This window comes from Mesocricetus auratus, unplaced genomic scaffold (genome assembly GCF_017639785.1).
Source record: "Mesocricetus auratus isolate SY011 unplaced genomic scaffold, BCM_Maur_2.0 Super-Scaffold_4256, whole genome shotgun sequence".
Classification (NCBI taxonomy): Eukaryota; Metazoa; Chordata; class Mammalia; order Rodentia; family Cricetidae; genus Mesocricetus; species Mesocricetus auratus.
The window spans coordinates 64,370,148-64,393,961 of NW_024429182.1; the positions used below are offsets into that span (position 1 = coordinate 64,370,148).

At 45.9% G+C, this 23,814-nt stretch overlaps 1 protein-coding gene across 2 annotated transcripts in view; it reads right to left on the reverse strand.

Annotated features, from left to right (window-relative positions):
* Dock1 (dedicator of cytokinesis 1) overlaps positions 1 to 23,814 on the reverse strand; it is a 495,662-nt gene that overhangs the window by 11,106 nt on the left and 460,742 nt on the right. For both annotated transcript variants that reach the window (XM_040752573.1, XM_040752578.1), the window contains exons 41-48: positions 22,175 to 22,316; positions 21,995 to 22,073; positions 20,068 to 20,152; positions 16,465 to 16,551; positions 14,637 to 14,813; positions 13,659 to 13,742; positions 8,821 to 8,958; positions 3,819 to 3,964 (exon numbers count right to left, since the gene is read on the reverse strand). In XM_040752573.1, the coding sequence (XP_040608507.1) occupies positions 3,819 to 3,964; positions 8,821 to 8,958; positions 13,659 to 13,742; positions 14,637 to 14,813; positions 16,465 to 16,551; positions 20,068 to 20,152; positions 21,995 to 22,073; positions 22,175 to 22,316 (938 nt within the window). The remainder of the gene's footprint in view (positions 1 to 3,818; positions 3,965 to 8,820; positions 8,959 to 13,658; positions 13,743 to 14,636; positions 14,814 to 16,464; positions 16,552 to 20,067; positions 20,153 to 21,994; positions 22,074 to 22,174; positions 22,317 to 23,814) is intronic.

The window sequence follows — 23,814 nt, forward strand, 5'->3', positions numbered from 1 at the left end:
ACATACATGCACACCACACACATGTGCACCCACCAAGCACACACGTACATGAATGCACATATGATATCTACTGGAGATAAAGACCACAGAGTGCAAAAAACCCTGATGCACACCTGTTGCTGCTCCCAAGCTAACACAGCTGTGTGATGGATTCACTGATGAGGTGTACATGCTACTTAAACTGTAATGGTGTTGAATCTGAGCATTGATTACCAATGGCCATTAACATCACCAAGAGAGAAAATCAGCTCAGATGTGCCTCCGAAGGGAAGGACCTAGAGCTGCCTATGAGGTTAGCTGGCCCCAAATCAAACCCAAATTACACCAGACCTCTAGAGTCAACTCCCAATATGTTGTTGGTAGGGAGAGCAGACACACATCAGACAGCACCCACACCATAGGGCACAAAATCAATACAATCCACTCAGCACAGACACGGAAAGGTAAGCAATCTGGAGTTTTCAACGAATTACAAGAAAAATGACAGTTTTTAAAAAGTGGATCGAGAGACTTAAGGAGATAATATCAGCCAAGGGCAAGGTGAGGGCTTCACTTAGTCTAGTTTCAAACAAACTATAAAAAAAGTGAGGTAGGGCCAAGGAGATGGTGCTGTGCATACAGCTCTTTGGCATCTGTGAGGACCTGAGCTCCCATCCACAGCGTCCCTGTGAAGATGTGGGTGGCGCTGCCCAGCTGTAATCCCAGCACTCCAACAATCAGATGGGAGCAGACAGAGAATACCCAGAACAGCAGGGACAGCTAGCCTGGTGCATACAGTGACGAACAAGCAGAAGAGACCCTGTCTTAGACCTGATGGAAGATGAGGACCAACATGTTAAGTGGTCCTCTGCTATGTGCATGCCAAGGCCTGTGCATGCTTGTATTCATACATGTAAGTGTACACGTGCATACACACACACACACACACACACACACACACACACACACAAAGATAAAATAGTAACATAAAAATATGATGTAAATAAAATGAGAAATTGATACCAATGCTGTGGTGATTAGGAATTTATGTCAATATTTTATGTGGTGTTAAAGTACACAGCCTTGTTTTCTAAAGGGGACTTCTCATCATTTAGAAACTCACATCTAAAAACGAATGGATTACATGATCAAAGCTTAAGGCTTGCTACAGAATAAAGATGATGTTGGGAGTAGGTTGGATACAGATAGAAACAAGATGGGAAGGGAGTTTATAATGTTAAGGTTGGCTGCTGGGTTAAGACACCCTATGATACTATCCTGTTCACATTCGGCATGCCCCAAATATCCCAAAATAAAAATTAAATGAAAGCATTAAAAATGTTTGATGATATGTACATCAGTTCTTGATTTTGGCCATGAAGGCTGTGGAGGTTGACTGAGAAAAGTCCCCCATAGGCTCATGTATTTAAATACTTGGTTTCCAGTAGGTGGTGCTGTTTGCAGAGGTTATGGAACCTTTAAGAGGTGGAGTCTAGATGGAGGAAGTATGCCACTGGGGCCAAGCTTTGACAGATTATGGCCTTGACCATACTACCTACTTCCTGTTCTCTCTCTCACCTTCCTGAGTGCAATGTGATCAGTTTCCTGCTGTGGCTGTCATGCCTTTCCTACCTGTTGTCACACCTTCCTCTCCATAATGGCCTCTATCTTTCTAGAACTATGAGCCAACATAACCCTACTTTCCTAAGTCACTTTTGTCAGGGTATTTTACCACAGTAACAGAGAACTAAATTATGCAAATACATTCTGATCATCTATCTATCTATCTATCTATCTATCTATCTATCTATCTATCTATCTAATCTATTGTCTACCTATAATCTATTGTCTATATTTATGTATCAACAAACCAACATTCATGAGGCATAAAGTATTCTGCCTAAAATATTAGAAGCAACAATAAAAACGATATCACTTTATTCCAGGTTTTGCTGAACTTGAGACAATTTAAGTAGGCAAAAGGAGGATTTGTGGCCCCTTTGGGCCATAGCAGGAGGGTCTGTCCTTGTGAATATTCAAGGAACTCCAAGGATTCTTTGCCTTAGGAGGGGCTACTGCAGCAAGGATGAACTTTATTTTGTAATCTATGCCATTTGAGATTGAGCCTCATTTTGTCCATATTAGTCAGACAGCAAAGCATGGCAACCCAAGAATGAACACAACTCTGGCCTCTAATAGAGACACTTTCCAGTTAAAGGTTGAACAAACGCCTCCTGGGTGAGCTGACTGTAATACACCACTCCATCTAAAACCTCTCCATCAATTTCCACCTAACCCCTGTGTTCTCAGGAATATAAAACCCCTTTCCTAACTAGCCTGGGGATTCTCTTGAAGGGAGCTGCATTAAATTTCTTTAGCTATCTTGTTCTAGGTGACAGGCACACGTGATTTAAATACCTCTAAGTGGAGAATTTCCATATGGGTTTGGCCTAAATATCAGACACTGATAAAAATTACTGTTAAGAAAAGAACGTGGGTAGATTTTGCAGTTCTCCACCAGGCATGTCAAATGCTGGCAAGAAAGGGTGTTTAGAGATAAGCTGTCCCTGATATTTTCTGGGCGGCTATAACTAAATACCACAGAGACCAGGAGTCTCCAGATTTAATAGTGATTGAATTGTCAACTGGGCTAGGACAAACTAAGCAAAACTGAATGTTTAGAAGTTCTTTTCTGATCTGAAAACCACATTGATATTTTTCTTTCTTTTTGCATAAGTAGACATTTTGCATGGATTGGCACTCAAAAACAACAGGAAAATACAAACAACAAGGTGGTCTTTGTAATAGACTGAGCTAATATCCCAGCCACAATGAGGGTGTGTGAGTGTTACTTAGCTTGTAAAATGGCAGGTTCATGACCACTTTTAGTTCCTATGAGGGGGTCTTCAAGATGGCTTTTCAGAATGAAGGCAACCTGCATCTTCTGTTATGGGTGCTGGACTGGACAATACACTCAGTGGCAGACAGAAGGGTGGCTGTGGGGCTCTGAACGAGAGGGATGCAAGGTGTGGTTTGATGATGTGAGGTTTAGTTTTGTAGGATGAAAGAGTTAAAGATGGTTTTCTTACATTATTATCCTGTATTGATCTGTTTTGTGTGTGTGTGTGTGTGTGTGTGTGTGTGTGTGTGTGTGTGTGTTCAAATCCAGCATCCACACATAGTGGCTTACTGCCATCTACTACTCCTGTTCCAGGGGATCTGATGCCCTCTTCTGGTATGAGGCATGTATGTGGTGGACATACACATGTGTGGGCAAATGCTTATATACATAAAATAAAAACATATCTTTTTTTTAAGTAGCAAACAGAAATAAACAATCTTGTGTGCTCACGTTATGTCTCTCTGTCTCTGTGTCTCTCTCTGTTTCTGTGTCTGTCTGTCTGTCTGTCTGTCTGTCTGTCTCTGTCTCTGTCTCTGTCTCTGTCTCTGTCTCTCTGTCTCTGTCTCTCTCTCTCTGTCTCTCTCTCTCTCTCTCTCTCTCTCTCTCTCTCTCTCTCTCTCTCTCTCTCTCTCTCTCTCTCTCTCTCTCTCTCGTTAGCCAGTCATATAAGCCTGGCTGTGACATTGGTATGTTTAGTGGAGCTGGAGTTTTAAGGTTTGGCAGACAGCTTTCTGGCAATACTACCCAAAGAAAGATACTCCACAATTACACAAGCCTCCATTGCCATATTGGGTACCACAAGTAAAGTGTCTTGGGGAATCTCAGTTTCCAAAACAGCATGTTCAGGGATGCTAAGCAACCCTGGGTACTGCTAGTACCCCATGACCCCATGCCCAGTCTTCCCTATCTGGAGTCCCCAGCTGCTAAGCCCACTCACCCATCAGAGCCTGGCCTGGAAGGGGTGCTGTCAGAGGAGAGGGAAGAGACGGAAGCCACCGACAGAGGCCGGGAGGATGATGGCATGGTGAAGGACCGCACCATGGAGCGTGGACGGCTGCCTCTCCTGTCATCTAGACCTGAGGGCTGAGAGAAAGAAAATGTGTTAACACCTGGGCCACTGTGGCCAGATTCCTATGCTGCAGCAGCCTCAGCAGCATGGGATCAAGACCACATGCACCTACATGTCATAAACCAGTTCCTTTGTTGCTGAGAGGAAAAGTAAAGACAACTTCAACATCTCTTGAGTCCTGAGCCAACTGAAAAGGATTCCAGAGAGAGCCTTCCTGGCCTTTTTATGTATAATTTTCTTCTCCAAGACATACCAACCTGTCCTACAGTGATGTTACTCACCAGGAAGTTTAATGCAGAGTGTGTCTAGAGTGTGACTAAGGAATGTGTAAGATCTTTATATGACCTTTGTTCAACTGCACATTAACACCTGAGCCAGATGTCCAGGCTTACAGAACTATATTGGTTTAAAGTCTTCACTACAGAGGGGACCTGCTCACATTCGAGGTAGATCTTTGCTGGTGAGTGATGGGGTTGAACAGAAGCCTGAGTTAGGCTAAGGAGTCTCCCCTCTCCCAGAAGAGGACCAATAACACATTCCAAGAAAACAGTCACAAGATGGAATTTTCAAGTCTCTCTTTGACACCTTGTTGTACATTACCAAAAACCAATGCCAACGGGATACAGTCTGTATCTACATCTAATTAGGTGGGAAACACCAGTGTGCCTGAGCCTGGAGCCAGATGTTGACACATCTGGACCACAGCTGTTTCACAAACGTTTTCCTTGGGCTGGCAGAAATCACATTTCTGTGTGTCACCCCCCCACCCCTCCTCACCCATGCCTTTAGCATCAGCCTCCCCAACCCACCCCAGGATGCTGGCATGTCACACAGCCAACTGCCTACAGGGCAGTTGATCTATATCACAGTTCCAGCCCATGGAGGTAGCAAGGTGTTAATTACATATTCTTTAGGGCCTCTGTTGAAATTATCCTGCTGTTAATAAACTTTACAAAACAGGAGGTCAGTCCTGGTACAGTGCTAGCCACTGGCTCAAAGCAATCAACATCTGGGGTTGCAGTGGGCATCTCCATGGATATCCAGTATGAATAGTCAGCCACCAGGAGGAAGCTTCAAGGGGTAGGGTGCCATGTAGATTCTCCCCACACGTGGAAATGTTTCCTCTATGACATCTGGAGACATGAAGTCTACACCACATCTTCTAATCCTTTCTGAAGCACTGCTGGTATGCAGAATGATATGTTCATCTGTACGGTCTTCCCTCTGCCTTGGGCTAGACCCAGAGATGCAGCTGCTTGTCCTTGCTATTTGCATATATTTCAGAGTAGAGTTCTATCTAGGTCCATTCTGACCTGCTCATCACCACCCAAAATCGCCTGGGATGCTATCTAGTCTCTGGAATTTCTGAGGATTTGTGTTTTGAATGAGACCTGATCATATCTTTGGCCTTCCCAAATCTACACTGTCTCAGGCCATTCTTACACACGGCTGGAGGTAGAGGATCAGTTGGGAAAGGTGCTTATGTCTCTCAACATCTTTCTAGCTGGGCAGGGGGCAGCCTTCCCGATTTCCCTGAAAGCGTTTCAAGCTTGGCTCCATTACTGTCCATTTGGCATATAGGTGGAGGAAGAAAGGAAGGCAAGTAAACTTCAGGCTCTGCTGACTTCCATAAGTTAGGGGTCTGCTGCCTTGTGTTTCACTACCACCTGGGCAGGTGAAGGAGCAGCTGGGGAGATGAGACCAAGACAACAGCTGGGAATAAGCTTAACTTGACCTACTTGGTATGTGGGTGGGGAGGTGCTGTGGCACTGTGTGCCCATTCCTGAGAACACCCAGCATGTGGGGTGCTATGTCTGTGGTCTTTACAGAAGACATGGGGGTTCAGGAATGGGTCCACAGAAGGAGACCACTGGAGGTCAGAAGGTGCAAAGGTCAGGGAGGCAGCTCAAGCCTCCTACTGTCAACCAGCAAGGGCTGGCAAGGTAAGCTTAAGTCCTGGTTGGGATGTGCACATGCCATGGGATGTATAAGAGGAAGATGTCAGCGGGTAGGATCTGGCCAAGGATGGACAGGAGCCCTTATTGGAGACTGTACTTGAAGGGCACTCACTGAGAGGAGCTGTGGCCTCTTCTGGACCATTTGTCTCAGCACTTCTTCACTAAGTAGAGCTTCAGAATTCTAGAACTAAGAGGTCTTTCATCTGTTCCATCTAAAGCAACCAGAATCTCACCCAGGACCAATAGGTAGTTCAAGGCGATGGTAACAGGAATGCTTTGCTATCTGAATGTTCCAGTCACAGGGACAAACAGATGAGGAGTAGGAGGTTAGAGCAGGCTAGATGTTTGTCTCCAGCAACAATTGTGTGATGGTGTGTACAACATGGAACCTCTACAAGCCTCTTTCATGACATGCAGAGAACCCTCTCCCACTGGGGACACGCAGAGAACCATCTCCCACTGTGGACATGCAGAGAACCCTCTCCCACTGTGGCTCCAGTGTGAGGATGAATGCAGGGGAGAGCTATAAGGCTTGGCACAAGGCTGGTGGCAGCTTCTGTTGCCCTTGTCCTGTTGCCTTGGTATCTGGACAGAGTGACTCTCTGGGCCTGCCCTATTTCTCTGAACTTCGAATTCTGGCTGAAGTTTTCTTTCCAACCACGACCATGGGTGTTGACTGCCCACTGAGTCATGGACAGAAGGTCACTTCATAAAGGGAGCGATGTAGGTGCATTTTGGTTTACTTAAATGGCACCTGTGGACTCAGACTCAAGCATCATGTTGTCCCTGGAGGGGGCCAGGTTTGGGGCCATGGGAAGCAGTCCTGGAGCAGGGGCCTGGTTTGAGTCTCCCACTAGGTAAAGTGGCCCAGCACTGCCCTGGATGTCATTACGGCCAGTGTGAGAGACAGAAGACTGGATTCTGAAGCTGTCAGATGGAGCACTGATGTACTGGGTTGTGGGATGGAAGGCAACTCACAGGAAACAATCAGTAGGGGCTACCTTGAGGCCTAAACAGCAGTTGGCCTGAATGGTGGTTTGTTTCAAGTGAGGAGATGGGTGGAGGAAAGCGAGTAGACAGAGCCAAGCAAGGCGTCCTGGCCCTCACCAGACTTTAGAAAGAGAACAAGAGGGACAATAAACAGAAAAGGGTTTCATGTGTGTGAAGGTGAAAAAAGATGCCCTTGAGTGCTCTGGGCAGCAAAAGTAGAGGTCATTGCTTGTTGTTTCCATCCTCTGAGGCTCTGGGAGTCTGATCTGTGTCCATCCAGGAAGCAGTGCCTCCTTAGATCCCCAGAATCAACAAAATAGACACAGAGGAGCAAGCAGGAGAGGCCTGTACATTATGTAGTCAGAGAGTGTCCACAGCGTCCCTTTCTGGGGCTTAGGCTGGCTCAGAAACATTGACAAAATGGCTTATGTCCTTTCTGTGGGTTTTTTATTTTAAAACCTATCCTTTTGGAAAGAGGATGATATAATATTGCTCTTCAAAGTATTCTGAGATGCTTGTTGGTTTCCAAAGTAAGTAAGACAAGACAGGCACCTCCCAGACTACCTTTATGACTACATTCCTATGACCACATTCCTCATAGAAGGACAGGATGTAGCCTGTGCCATTGTCTACCCAGAAAGACTGGCTGCAGAGCCTCATTCTGGACCCCAGGATGGAGGAGGACTCAGGAAGGTGCAAATGCTCCCTGAATTCTGTCTCCAGATCACACTCTGTAGGCCTTACTGGCCATGACTGGGATATCTGGTTGCCCTCACCAAGAGAAGCATTTGGAGAAGGTGATGCCAAAATTGCTTGTCTTGAGTCAAGGATGGGTGCCAAGGTATCAGGGAAACCTGTCGAAAAGACACCCACAACCTTCATAAATGTCCCCTCCCCCCCCCCCACTACTGCCACCTTCCTGCCCTAGCTTTCAGCTTTCTATTTTGACCTGTACCTGACTGCAAGCATTCTTTTTTTTTTTTTTTTTTTTTTTTTTTTGTTTTTCATGACAGGGTTTCTCTGTATTGTTTTGGAGGCTGTCCTGGAACTCACTCTGTAGACCAGGCTGGCCTCGAACTCACAGAGATCCGCCTGCCTCTGCCTCCCAAGTGCTGGGATTAAAGGCGTGCGCCACCAACGCCCGGCGACTGCAAGCATTCTCAGGGATATTACATAGCAGAGGAAGGATGTAAAAAGTGCCAGGCAAGACCAATAGGCTTCTTTCATTGTGAAAGATGCATTAAATGACTGATAAAATAGGAAGCTTTGCACGGAGTTTAAAAAGTTGGAGCCCAAACAACTGGTTAATTCTTAGAAAACATCACAGCGGCACGGAACTCAGGAGGAGTTGCCTTCTGACACACCAACTCTTTGTCTCTCAACCCTGATTGTGACAAGCTGTGGGCTACAAGCTAGTAAGCACTGCTAAAGGATTCTGACTCATTCTGACTTGCAGAAGGGTCCTCCAGTGCAGAGGGTGAAGCACCCCACATCCTGGGCTGTTTACCTGAAGTGGCTCCCACTGGGCTGCCAGGCTCAGCTGTTGGCTTGCAGACTAGAGCCCAGGATGATTTTCTTCTGTCCTGCTGGGTCCATGACAAAGCACTGGCCTTGGGTTTGGAGATGCAGGCTTTGCCTCAACCTTGACAAATGCCTTTCTTCAGCTGCTCTTTGTGGTGTTCAGGATTTCTTCTTTGCTGCCTGTCACACTCTAGATATTTTTTTCCTCCCTTTCATTCCTCCCTGGTCTGCATCACCCTCAATAGCAGACTACTCAGAGAAGACGAACAAGGTGTTTGGTAATTGACAAATCTCATAAAATGGGCTGAGGTCCCTAACACCCCATTTCCTAGCAGGCGTTACAGAGGCCTCTGCCCCTCTGCTCCAATGGGACACTCCTCTTCTGGGACCTGTCCACTTACCATGGTCCTGACACCATATTGCTTTTCCACCTTTTCCTTCAGCTGCTTGAAGCAGGCTTCCATGCGCTCGTGGAATGGCCTCAGCGCCTCCGTGACTTTATCTCCATGAATCCTGATCCCTTCAGCCAAGAATGGAATCTGAAAAGCACAGGTTGGCATTCCTGATTTGGGTGGGAACAGTTGAGAGCCAGAGATGCACAGCAGGAGGAAATGACAGCAGGCTGGCTGCACCTGCTTTGTCCCCAGATCTGAGTGACTGGTTAAACTCACCAGCAGGCAGGTTACCCCCAGACACAGAAATGTTTAACTAAGAACTGTTTGGGTCTTGAGGGAACCATACCCAGGGTGGAGCTCTCCACATGCTGGCATTTTGTTACTTGGTGGGGGTGGAAGGAGTCTTGTTACTCAATTGTCCCAGAACAGACTCAACACTAGTGTTTCTCACTGGAGTTTGGGGACAGATATGATTTGAATGTGTTCACATATACCTTGTTCTGGTAGCAAAAGGTCATGCCAGAGCCCATTTATCAGCTGAGAAGATTGTATTTATAGGCAATTGAGAAGTCTACCCCAAACATAACAATCCAATTATAGGTGATCTACAGTCCTGATGGATAGTCTTACTTGGAAAGGAAAACTAAATTTACTCTCCCTTAAAACCAAAAATAATCGTTTCTCTGCCGACACTACTGTCACAAGACATCCATGCCAACACTTCACTTCTGTAGCAATGATGCTGACCTTTAAAATCGTCACATGAGACATTTTCATTCTCTCAGCAGCAGAGACCCCTAGAGCCATTGCGGCTAGTGGGTGGGCGAGGGAGCAGGAGCCATTCTGTCCCTGGTACCCAGACTGGAAGTTAGTCAGTCTTCAATGCAATCAAGCTAAGAGACTTCCTCTTAATAATTTATAATTAAATAAAGATACTGATTAAAAACTGATTTTCCTAATAAGATAGAATACCAATCGGAACCAGCATATTTATTAGCAAGAGGGATAATAAGTACACAATTGAATTTCATGTGAACAAACTCAAGAAATCTTAGCAAGATGAATCAACTCATGAGCTGTATCTGCTTCCATTTATAGCACACAGCTGCTGCCTCTCTTGTACTCCAGTAAAGGAGGGGCACACAAGTACCCCCATATTCAAAGCACCCAGCCTGCACAGGAGGCACTGACAGAAAACTTTGTTCTGCTGAATTTGAGCCTAAACCCAAGGCTTGAGACACTTGCTATCCGTTTCTGTCCATCTACCGCAAAAGGCCTGTGTGCAGGTGAACTTTCAGAACAAGGGTGTTTCCATATTCTCTATGAATTCCTCATGGAGATGGCAGCTTCTTTAGGGCTTGCTACCATGCACCCAGGACCAGCTTTGGAAATGTTCACCACTAATCTTTGACTTCCTGGAGTTAATGACAAAATGATGTTGGTATATGTTTGGGTGGCAAATGTGTTGTTTGTGGAAGAGGAGGGGGTGAGCATGTGTGGGAAGGCTGTCTCTAGGTGAAAGCATAGTCACTATAGACACTGGGAGCATTTCTGATTTAGAATGGCTGTCTCAAACATGCAAAATGCAATCTAACCATCCTGTGTTTGGTGGTGGTGGTAGTGATGGTTGGGGGGGTAATAAAATATTCTTTGTATCAAAGAGGCTACTTGATGGATGAGAGTGATAGCTGAGACCCTTGTTTGCACTGGGATTGCTGGAAATTGTGGGTTGGGAGGTGAGAGAATACACCACTCTCAGTCATCCCTGACACTGAGCAGATAAAGCCTTCTCATAGAATAGGATTTGGCCCCTATTTCTCCGTCTATTTGTAGCTGAGCTGCAGCTGTGATTCTAAATGGAAGGAAATAAAAAGCTATTCTGTGCAGCTCTGTCCAGCATAGGAGGTGCTTAATATACGGAGGGAAGTCATAGACTTAGGGCCTGAAATGGTCTTTGTAGGCCTTTTTGTTCCATATGTTCAAAATATCTCTGGCGAGCAGATTCCTAAGCCCATTCAAGATTGCAACAATTGCCATAGGACCCAGAAACTGTGCCCCACAGTTTGAGTCACCATGGGTACATTTTGGAATCTGTTATTTCTAAAGGGCCCAGACTCTGGAAGAGAGAGAGGGAGCTTTCCCAGACACACCTCCAGTTGTTCAAAGTGAACCTTCAGCCCTTTCTCAAACATTGTGTTACGTGTGTCCTGTACAGGTCCGAGCTTTACCAGCAGCAGGGAACATTTGATCACTTTGCTCATCACTCTGAAGGCATCAGCCCTTGCAGTAAAGGTGGTGCCTATTGTCAGAGCTGGGGATGATGAGTGAGGTTGCTCTCTTATCTTTGTACATTTCAAAGAAAATAAGTACTCTGTGTAGCAGCTTAATAGGAGAAGGCACAGGCTCATCTTTGGATACTCTGCAGGTGTGTTGGAGGAAAGACAGAGGTGAACCTTTAAGGAAGTTGCTCCTGACTGAGTATCAACTGCAAACTCTGCAGGCTCCAGGCAACCTGCATCATGCCCAGCCTTCCAGCTGGTAAGGTCATCACCGATCTCATCTTCAGAACCATGAAGCAGAGCCAAGGAGCAGGCTGGCCAGGGCTGACCAGCCAATCTTACTGGTAACTTAGGCACCAGAGACATGCTTGTCTATGGCTGTACACCTGTGATGTAACTCAGCCAGCAAGCCCTGGGACTCCTCCCAGGAGAAACCCTGCTCTGCCTGGATAGAATTTCTGCAGAAACTCACACCGAATAACCTAATGAGCAAAACGAGAACAAGGCTAACTGTAAAGCTCTCAATTACCGATGGGAAGATAGCAAAACAATTGCAAATGAGAGCAAAGTAACAGGTAATGTTCTGAATATGTTTTCCCCCTTTGCTCTTTGATTTAATGAAGTTGCCAGAAAACAGACTCCTTCTTTCAACTTTACCATGAGCTGCTTTAAAATTCATCTTTTAATATAGTTATTAGGGGCGATGACATGGTGTGGGCATAGAGTCTCTCTCTGGGGAACAAATTATTTTCCTCTGTATGACTTGAAGCTCGTAAAATCCAATTTGCTGTAAAAGCTTACAGGGGAAAAAAATCAATAGAACTTCTACAGACCAAACTGGGTTTTGTGTTATAGCATTCTGGGGTGTTTTGAATTCTGTGCCCTCTTGGTTTCTAAGGCCTCAAATGAAATCATCCAAAATTTAAACTCTTTTCCACTTTTTCTTTTTAAAATAAAAGTCAAAGGGAGACTATGGACATTACTTATATTCTGGATGAAGAAATCACGATTGACCAATAGTGTCCCTCCCTTAGTGTTCAGAGGGATCTTATCATATAACAAAACAATTCCAGGGCAATCAGGCTTCAAGAGATTTGTGAAACAAAAAATCAAAATATCTCTTTTTCATGTAATGCTCTTAAAATGTATAAAGCTGCACATACATAGAAATGCCATGATATGAAATAAGAAAACCCAAATAATAACAAGTTTTGGTGAAGATTTAGAAACTATATCCTTGTACTCTTGTTGTTTGGTGTATCAGATGACTCAGCTACTGTAGATTAGTTTGATAATGGCTTAAACCTCAGACCTAGAATTTCATACACTACAGAAAATCTAGCCTCCAGTATATGCAGAGTACAGAAAGCAAGGAGATGACAGGCATTTGTGTGAACACGCGATGACATGTTCATTATATCAGTAGTCACACAGCCACAAGGTGGACACAACCCAAATGCTCACTGACAGATGAATGCATAAACTCTGGCACATCCACAGAAGAATATTATAGAGCCTTAAAAAAGATAGCCTAACATAAGCAACAATGTGGATGAACCTTGAAGCTGAGAGAAGAAGGGACTGGGGGGGCACAACTACACCTGGTACATTGTGTGTGTGTGTGTGTGTGTGTGTGTGTAGCATTTAGAGCTTGTACATCTAAATGCCAGTTATGAAGACTTCCACCTTGGCAGCAAACATTAACTCAGCCCCACCCCCTAAGTGGTCTCACTGGCCATAGAGATGTCACAAGGATGAGACTCTCTTTTAGGAGTCAGTATAGAAGGCCGGAAAGGTCTCCTCTAGGAGGGGCAGCTCTGTGCCAAGCCTGGTGTCCCTAGGCCCACTCAAGAGACTAGAGCCAGGCTTAGCCATGCATGCAGCGTGGACACCTGCCCAATTGTAGCCCAAGTTGACTAGCTTTCTACCTCCTACATCTTGTACACACCCCTAACTCCAGCACAGGCTGACCCACCCTAACTTCTGCAGTCTGGCTAGTGGTGTTACGTGCCATGGTTATCATGGGTACGTCCTTCCTGCCTGTGTGAGGAAACATGTAGCAAGTTGCTCCAATGGCAGAGCAAATATAGATGGAGTACGTGTAAAACACCCAGCCCAGGTACTCCAGGAAGCACAGACACTAGGGGAATACAAGGGGCCTTCTGGAGGTCCCTTCTCTTGAAGTAGATACCACAGAAGGGCTCATCCTAGAAGCAAGACTGGAAGAAACAGAACCACATCTGGGCAAGCACAAAGAAACTCATCCTGCAGAGCAGCCTCTTCTCAGTGGAAGGGGTGGGCAGGCTGCAGCTACCCTCTCTCTTTCAGACCTCAGTGACCAAGGCATGAACTTCTGTCAGAGTCCACCTTGATACCTGATACTCTTCTATTAATTCCAGTCACACATAGGTTTCCTAAAAGGGCTTGTTCATTGGTGACACAGAATTTTTTGAGTGTTTAAGTGACTTTTTCATTGGGAGTGTGGTAACCCAGAGGCCGCCATGCTGGTAGGAATGTATGTGAAGGTGCCCAGGTCACCGATATTCCTTTCCCAGCCATACCAACCTGCCAGGCTATCAGGTCCTTGAGTTTCTCGATCTGCCCGTGGGCCTCAGGATGCTCCTGCAGATATCGGTCTGTGAAGAAAGCCTGTGGAGATAGGGGAGCTGCTCACACGCGATTGCCTAGCACAGCACTACACATAGGAGCATTGGGAAGGGATCCATGTACAACTGAGTCCCACAGCAACTCCCCCACCCCATGGCACTCCCTGCAGACCCAGGGTTGAACACTCCCCAGGACCCAAGGTCAAACGCAATACAGGGAACACACAGGCAGCTGGAGTCCAGAAAGGCCACAGCTGATCTAGAGTGCTTGGTCCTATTGAGTAGCAGTGGCTACAGCCCTCTCAGCTGTCCCAATGCCTGGAGTTCACCCTGATAGCTGATAATCTTCTCTTCTATTGATTCCAGACAGACACATATTTGTCTGGAAGACACAGACATGGGGGTGGGGGACGACTAACTTTTCTTCCATGATCATTGCTAGCCCATTAGGAGACTCTTTTGGTCTTAGGTTTCACTGTCTAGATCTGTGTCAACAAGTTTGTTTTGTGTATGGCCAGAAGACAAATAATTTTGGTTCTGTAAACCACATAGGCCTCTGTTTCATGGCTCAAGTATGTCATTGCTGTATCAGGGAAGCTATCACAGGGAAGGAGTAAATAATTGCACACAGACCCAGAATTTGCAAAAATGGGCACTGGACTAGGGTGGGCACACCTGATTTAGCTTGTACCCAAATTCTTTGATTTCTGCCCATTTCCACTGAGTTGCTATCCAGGGAAGTCAGAGGCCCTCTCCACCACACCTGTGCCATTTCTCTAGGGTAAATATCTGGACAATTTCTTATCTCCAGAATGGAATCTTTAGGTCCTCAATGAACCTAAGGGTTCTGGAAAGTGAGGGTGACTCTCCAGGATAGTTTCTGGGTCCCAGGGATCAAGTTTGGGAATGTTCAGCCCATCCCAGGTATGTCACGTGCCTTCTCGTAATTGGCAAAGCCACCCATGACAGCAGGATCTACAATGCCATTCAGGAGCATGGACAGAGGGTTGATGGGAAGGCCCGGATCATCGAGGTGCTGCTGGACCATGCTGCTGATCTTGTCATTAGTCAGCTGCATCGTCTCGATGGCATTTTCCAGTGGGCTGATCTCTACCTGCAAGTAAGAAAGCATGGTGGGTATCACCCCAGCTTCTGCAATATGTCCAGGTGAGGCAGTCTCCTGGCCTCCTTTACATTTTCTTCTAACACCTGGTTTCTGTGCAAATATAGGTATTTGGACTTATGAAAATCCAGTTGTCTTGTACATGTTAATATAGATCTGGAGGACTTTAACTTGGCTTCCCACCAGATCTCAGCCTGGCCACCCTAAATGTTCTCATTGGCTAATGTCCTGACCGCCTCCTGTCCACCTTGGTGGCTTTGGGGTAGAGAATAAAGGTTTTACAGTGGGAAGTGATCATGCCCCCAGAAGGAGCAGGCAAAGGGTTCTGAGGGCTCTGAGTAGGGGTGGGGGTCTCCATCTTGGCTGCTGTGGGGTGAAGAGACCTGGTGGAGCAGGGACATACGTGTTCATGGAAAGGCCAGCAGCTCTCATTGGTATGGGCAAAACAGAGCGGTGGACACACAGAAGAGAATACAAATTGGCAAGCTTTCGTCTGGCCCTTAAGCCAAATCACCAGGTGTTTCAGGGACTCACTGTTAATTGAATGGCAGGAGCCATCTCCTGAGGTGGGATCCAGCCCAGAGAAGCTACATGAACAAAAGCATATTGTAATTAGGTTTTTTTGTTTGCTTTTGTTTTTTGAGACAGAATATCATGCAGCCAAGGCTGGCTTCAAATTCAATGTACAGCTGAAGATAGCATTGAAACTTGTGATCCTCTTGTGTGCTAGGATTACAGGCATGCATTGTCACACCCAGTTTATGTGGTGCAAGGGATAGAATCTAAGACTTCATGCATACAGAGGAAGCCTTCTACCAAGTGGGCTACTGCATGCTTATGCTTTTATTGGATCATTTATATGGGTATTGTCATGGTATAGCTCTGTTAGTGAAGTCATCCTGTAGGTTCCCATAAATACAAGTTTCATGTAAACAAAACTGTCCCATAGTGCTTGAGATGGCTTCGTGGTTAAGAGAACAAGCTGTTGCTCCAGAAAACGTGGAATTGATTTGACATGGTGGTTTATAACTATGTGTAGCTCCATTCCCAAGGGATTCAATACCCTCTCTTTTGGCTTCAGCAGGCATTGCATACACAGGACATATATACAGGTAAAACTACCCAGTCATAAATAAAACCAAACAACAACAACAATCCCAATTCAAGGTATAGTTTGACTTATAAAGTAGGAATCATCATCTCTTTAAAAATATGTCCAAGGAGAAATATATTCTCATGTGAAATGAGTGAATTCTATTCATTACTTGTCATGTAAATGGCAACCAAACAACCAGAAAGAGGTTTTGTAGGAAGTTTACATCAGTGGGAACATACTTTACACTTTCCATTTAGTTAAGAGAAAGAACTATCAAAGCAACACAGGTGGAGCTGACATATTAATGTGTGAGAAGGAATGGATTTCTTGTCAGCCAGCTCTGAGTGTGGTCACACAGCTTTGGGAATAAGATGCAGGAGGGGATGGAGAGATACTGATGCTCTGAGGTACACACTGGTGACAGGCACTTAAGGGTCTGGAGCACGTAACAGGCCACAGCGATCATAAGGCTCTTGAGGACAAGGAGGGCATGTCAAACATAACAGGAGAGGAAGGCAGATACTCCCTTCTGGGGCTTCTCCTTACCATGAAGACGGATTTGACTTCAAACCACCTTAAAATCCCCGGCAACTTATAGGCCGTAGTGTAGATGGTTCTCTCGATCCACATATTCTGTAAGAAGAGCCCACACAGTACATGTCAGGAGGGGGATGCCAGTAGGAGGGCACTCTCTTATGTTGGGTATCTGTGTGACCCCAGTATGTGAGTCTTCTATCAGGACAAGGTCTGCCTGTGTTCACATAGGACAGGTATGTGCTGAGGGAACCCCAGGAGCCATGTTCTACTTGACAACCACACTCATCATCAAAGCACCCACCGTACTTCCTGTCTATCAGGCTTGTCTCTGATGTTTGGCATGGAGTTGTAGTGGGTGAGCAGGGGTGACATAAATACCTCAGAATGATAGTGTTCCCTCTTAAATAAGTGTGTTTGGGGAAGGTGTCCTAGTGAGTTTTATGTTAGCCTTATCCAGGCTTCAAAAGGAAAGATAAAGGCACAAATGCCTCAAAGGTAAAGCTTCCTAAAACTGACCTCTTGAATGCTGTGGAGTAATCCTCTTGTACACTGTCAAGATTTGTCACTTGAATTGTTTAATAAAAAGCAGACTCTCTGGTAGCCAGGCAGAAAGTATAGGTGGGACAACCAAACTAAGGATGCTGGGATGAAGAAGAGCGAAGTCAGAACAGATGCCAGAAGATGCAGAGGAAGCAGGATGTGCAGAAAATGAGGTAACAAGCCATGAGTCACGTGGCAGAGGGTAGTTAAGAAATATGGGTTAATTTGAAATGCAAGAATTAGCTAGTAACAAGCCTGAGCTACTAGCTGAGCATTAATGATTAATATTAAGCCTCTGAGTGGTTACTTGGGAGCAGTTTGTGGGACCCACCTACCCTCTTGTGTTTTAATAAAATCATTACTTTAAAAAACATAATCATTATGTTTATATTCTATGTTAACACAGTGTGGAACTAGAACAAAGTACTGATGAGCATCTACACACTGTAGTGTCCTTTGTTCAAGGCCTTTCTTCCTCTGGTATGCCTTTTCACACGTATATTTTGTTTTCTTTTTTAAGACGGGGTCTCAGGTATCCCTCACTGGCCCAAATTTGGTAGGTAGTTGAGGATGAACTTGAACTTCTGATCCTTAGTGCTGGGATTACAGGTGTGCACCACGATACCCCCTCATTTTATGCAGTACAGGGGATCAGACCCGAGTCTTTGTATATTCTAGGTAAACATTCTACAATTCAAGGTACAGTCTCAGCCCTAGGTATATTTTAAGTGGAAGCATTTTCCAAAATGTACTTCCTATAAAGCAGCACCTCACACACTGCAAGAAATCTTTTCAAACCTATTAGACTAGTTGTATGCCTCTTTAATGGCTGCTCTACAGCTCTGGCAGAAGCAAACTATAACCCTCTAGACCGCTACTTTCTCAGGACTAACACGTCACAGGATGACAATTACACAAAGTTGGCCTGCTGTTAGAACCTCTGAGATCCCAGAGAAAAACAAGGGGATGGCAGGAGCTTCAGGGACACAGGCAGATCTTTGTTTCCTAGGCCAAGTTCTTCTGCCTGTGCTCTTGGGGACTTGCCAGAGAAAGTGCACTTTTGAAGCCTGTCTGCTTCCCCCTTTATGTTCTTGAAAATACCCTGGATTTACTTTGGGCTACATGCTAAGTTCCTAACCTGGGCCCTACCTTGGCTGGCTCCTCCTCGATGGCCCTTGCTCTTGAAGTTTCACCCTTCTGTCAGGCTTATAGACTCTGAGTACAGCTCTTTGCCTCATAGGGCAGTTTTCCTAGCATTTGCCCTTGGGGTTACAAGCCCGTAGAAGGGGCCAGGATTTGGACTTCTCACTACTACAGAACATTCTGCTCTTTTCTGGAAGCCTGGACCCTTGTCAGGCATGAAGGGCTAAATCCTGTGGCTTCCCTATGCTTCTTCTATGGGTGAGGACCCAAATGGGGCCATCGGGGGATTTTGGGGCCATCTAGAAGCAGCACAAGCTCTGAGGCTTAGCACAGCTCAAAATGTCAGGTGTCCCGGTTATTCTTAGCTCCGCTGCCAGCTCGCTGAGCACCCTTCAGCTTCGCTTGGCCTCCATGTGTCTATTCCTCACAATGTAAGACTATACATACTGCAAGATGGGGGAGGCATGCGTGCGTGGGGGCGGGGGCGATCAATAAATCCCTGGGTCCCAGACACTGCGGAAAGAACAGCATGATTTGTTACAGTGAAAGAAATACTCAGAAAGCCGTTAATCCACTGTTAGCCTGGTTATTCAGGGTGTCTGTGCCTAGGCTCTGACCACGGTCACACTTCAAGGAACAGGCACTAAAGGACCCGGATGTTAGCGCTGGCCAAGGAACCCAATCTTCATCTTGAAACAAGGCGTCACCTCACTCCAAGCTCCTGTCAACACCCAAGGACACTGGCCTGGGAGCTAGAGGGGACATCAGTAAGGTGACTCCCAGGAGCTGTGAAGGAAACTCAGGTTTTACCCCAAGGATTACTGCAGAAGGAGGGTAAAAGTCTCTGTCCAAGGCAGGCCTGACAGCAGGCTCCAAAGTCTGCTTTGGGTTGGGTGTGGGTGAAATTCACCTTTCTCCTCCTGTACCCAAAGGCCTCTAGACTGAAAAGGAAGCTATTTTAGCAGGGTTGGCCCTTGCTGTCACTCAGTTCACCTTGTACCATAGGTCTGAGAGGGATTCTCCAGGGAGGGGTTCTGGTATGCAATGTGTTAACGTATCAAACTTGTCTGATGCCTTTTGATATGGGTCCATTAAACTGATTCACTTGTACAGTCTCTTTGAGTGTGTGTGTGTGTGTGTGTGTGTGTACATGTAGAGGTAGAAAGCAGAGGTCAACTTTGCTTGGGGTCCTCTGGGTACTGGTCACCTTGTTTTGAGACCTGGGGCTTGCCTAGTAAGCTAGAGTGGTTGGCCAGCATGCTCCAGGGACCTACCTTACCCTGCCTCTCCAATGCTGGGATTGCAAGTGTGCAGCACCACACCTAGCCTTTTTGATATGGTTTTGGGAATGGAATTCAGGTCCTCCCTCATACGTGTATGGCAAGCACTTTACTGACTGAGCCATCTCCCCAGCCCTGCATGTGTAATTTCTAAAAGACTCCATGGGTGTGTCTTACTGTTTTCAGGGCCAATGGGATAGCTACAGAAAGGAAAAAACATCTGTCAGGGTCTAGAGCCTTGATTGGTTGACATGACCAGGGAGACGATACTGGGTTCAGGTTTGAGATGCATGGCATGATCCCACAGAGGGTCATCCAGTCCAGAATGTCAGTAACACAGCTACAGTGTGATAAGCTCCAAGGAGGCCTGGTGCTGGCCTCACCTGCCTGTCATTGTCACCCAAGTCCAAATAAGCCTTTGGAGTTCTGAGCACTGAAGGGAACAGCTGGGGCCCCAATGCCATTGATCCACTATTAGATGTCTCAGCTATCTCACTAATAAGCTGTATGAAATGCTACTGGCTTTACAGAGACATTTAACACTGCCCGTGGTGGCCTTGTGGGGATGCGCTCTCCAGGTCTTTCTGTGCATGGGAGAAGAGTTTTGAGTTTTGAGAGAGTGTTGTAGGTGTTGTTGTTTTTTAATTACCGCAAATTCATTGTCTGGGTTTTTCTCCCCTTTCCGGATGGGCCGAGAATATTCAAATCGCTGGACCTCATTCACCCTGTAAAAACTGTAGAGGGAGAAAAATCATTAGACTTTTAACCTGAAAGCAGACGCTTTGCTTTTAGACTGGGGATGGAGGTGGGGGTGGGGAGAACAGTTGGCTTCAGAATACAGTACTACAGCTCAGGAAGTGTCCCTAACCTTGACCTAAAGCCATGGCCTTTATCCAGTGAGTCCCCAATGGAGATGGTGACAGTAGAAAGACTGACTGGAGACTTTTACCTCCTCTTTGTCTCTGCCAGTGCTCAGGGGAGAAGAGATGCTGAGTAAGAGATGCAGGCAAGTGGACCTGCAAAGGCTTGGAAGGTGATGTGAAGCAGAGAAAAAAGAGCCTGTGCATTCAGTAGGTATGTTGTGTTCATTATTGCAAGAACTCAACAATGCGGCATTTTAGTGATATGTATATATGCATAAATATGTATACACACACACACACACACACACACATATATAGTTTGAGACAGAGTTCTGGACTTGAAGTCACAGAAACCCACCCACCCTCCCCCCTGCTAGCTGAATAATTTAACAGTTAACTTTACATAAATTGACAATATGTTATCTTTTAAAAAGAAAGGTGTCATGCACTCTAGTTTCAGACTTTTGAGATACAGATTTAGCAGATGTCCAGAATGGCGTTCAGGGCCATAAACAGCCTGTTGTCTGTCCTCCTTAGGGGAGGAGTGGGCTTGTGCTTGTGAAGGGTGTGTGTGTGTGTCTGTGTGTGTGTGTATGAGAGAAGGAGAGACAGAAAGAGAGAGAGATTTAATCCTCCCCAAGAGGGAACGTACACAGTGCCATCTGAGACAGAGGCTTGGTAATTCTCTATTTGCCTAATGCTGCATTTCTGTGAACGCATTTGCTACAAACAGGCAGCCCTGGTTTGTTTCTGTGACCACCAAGGCAACAGCGATGGAAGGCTAAAGGGTCCATGGAGCTCCAGGATACCATACAAACAGACCAGAGGAAGAGCAGGCATCAAAAAGGCTGCAGCTCCCACCAGGACAGAGATCAAATAGAGAACTCACCACATCAAAGAGCCATGGGGGAGGCTGACTGTACAGAGCTACCCAGGCAATGAGGTGCAGTTCAGCACAGGTGTGTGAGCTCATTCTGCTAGTATAAGTGCGGTTTAAATGCCACTGCATGACCCTGTCTGTGTGTTCATATGTGGGGGTGAACACATGTGGAGAGGTGAACGTGTGCATGTGGAGGTCACAGGACACCCCTGGGAATGGTCCTTCAGGTACCTTCCACTTTTTGTTTGAAACAAGGTCTCTCAATAGCCTGGAACTTTGTCTATGGGGAGTCCCCTGTCTTTGCTTCCATTGCCGGGTTATAGCATGAAGCACCCTACCTGGTGTGTGTGTTCTAGGTACTTAACTGAGTCTTCATGCTTGCAAGACTTTGCCAGTGGAATGACTCTTGTAGCCCTAGGGCAAAAGGATTTTGCTTTGCATCTCATGAGGAACAAATACTGTGATCTCTGTTCATTCAAGGCAGCAAGTCCACATCTGCACAGGGTAGCGGCAGGGAGGGATTTGAACACTGTTGGGGATTCTACCCTGAATGTGTGGGCGCTAAGTAGACCCAAGGGCTACCTTTTTCCTCCTGGGCTTCATCTTTCCAGACCTTGGATAAGGAATCTTCTGTGCACCCCTCTAATTACTTTCTTTCCCTTCTATGGGTACCAGAAATCATTGCCTTCCCTTGTTCTTGGGAGAGGGCAGAAAAAGCATCTAGGGTGTTCTTCAAAAGTTAAAGTTCACACATAAAAAGGTAGAATTATTATCAAGAGACACATCATTAGCATTTTGCTACCTCCTATTGGTAAGAAAGCTGGCATGGTTACCTTACAATCTGTTCAGACACTGGCCGGTGAAATTTAGGGGGCAAATCTAGCTTAGGCTTCACTGTGAAGCACTGGATGTCTGAGGGCAGGGAGTTAAGGACAAAAGGAGAGCATGCGTGACAACCAAGAGAAGCCATCAACTGTTCCCATGAGTGGCCCTCCTGTTGTCTTAAAGGATACACTGGCCGGGAGAACTCTTAATATCATCCCCTGGTGGAGATGTCGTCTTCATTTTCTCAGCATTTGGAAACTGAGTTAATAGGCGAGCTTCAAAATCTTCCCGTCGCTCATATTCTTTTCCTCGGTAAATGAATACTTTTCCCTGGAAACAAATGTCCTTTGTTAAGTAACACCACAGGTCTTCAAAATGTGTTTGACAGTTTTGTCTTCTACTCTCCTCTCTTCTTCCTCCTCTTTTTTTTTTTTTTTTTTTTTTTTTTTTTTTTGAGACAGGATGTCTCTATTATGTGTCTCTGGCGGTCCTGAACTCATTCTGTAGACCAGGCTGACCTCAAACTGATAGGGAGCCACCTGCCTCCCTAAGGCACCACCACATGTGTCAGCCTTTCACACTCCACCACAACCAACCTAGATAACCAACCCAGACAGTCCCCTAGCTTCTGTGTCCTGCCCCACTCACCCGTCTCTCTCAGTAACATCCCCAGAAGTTACTATCCTGTCAAGAGATAGTTTGTCCTGCTTTTATTTTGGTAATTCATTGCTCTTTGTCAAAAGAAAAAAAAAAAAGAATCAGCTCAGGGTGTACATTTGGGACTTACTCTCTTGTGAAAACCTCCTTGTATATGTAAAGCTAATTAATTTTAAGCTTCTCTCAAGTGAACTGGGTCTTGTGTTAATTTGGTTCCCAAGCACAGCAAGGAGCCTTCATGAGAATCTAGTGGCTAGCAGGAGCTGCATCTCCTGGTAGCACTCATCAAAGTCATCTTTCTCCTTCCCCAAAACATACAGCTCTGCAGGGTACTAAGGGGAGGTCCTCAGAGCAGGGCCCAACTCCTGGGTGTCACAGGGAGATCAGCAGAGATGGAGGAAAGGGGAACCAGTCTGAACAGGAAGACCCTGAGCTCCTGGCCTCCCTGAAGCCTGGAGGCTGGTGATGAGTGGAGAGCAGGGTTTCTTTCTGGCAAGAGGAGGCCTGTGTGATCCTTACTCAACAATGACAAAGCCTACACAACACTTAGGACTGACTTGTCACTTTTTAGTAACATTCTCAAATCTAGATTTCACTGGACACTGTTATCAAAGGCTAGCTAACTCTGGTGTGGGCACTCTCCTTACATGGGCTACACTGTGGAGGTCTTCTCTATGTGAGCTTGAGGTAGTCACTCCAAGGACATCTGCAATGAAGGGTCCTGAGGACATATGACAGAGCTCTTCAAGGACTGGAGAGTGCTGCGTATGCCAGCTGAATCACGAACAGGTGTCAGTGGCTAGAAGACACCACTGCTGCTGTCATTTGAAGGCTGATGCCTATTCCACCCGCCTAGACCTTTCCTTTGTTTCTTCTGTCTAATCAGAAACTTCTTTGCATCAGTTAGTCATGCGAGGTGCTGCCTTGGCTTACGAGTGGGTGTCCACGGACAAACATTGGTTGTTGGCAGTCAGAAGGAGGAAGAGAGGGGAAGAGGTGCAAGAAAGAGACAGAGGTACAACATCTTGCAATACATTCTTAGTTCTGTGTTGACTCAGCTGTAAACCAAAACTTAACTAATTAGCACATTTTCATAGAGATAAGGGAAGACTCCTAGGACACGTAATTAACTACCCTTGCTGTGGTCTGAATGTCCCATCACCCTTCTACC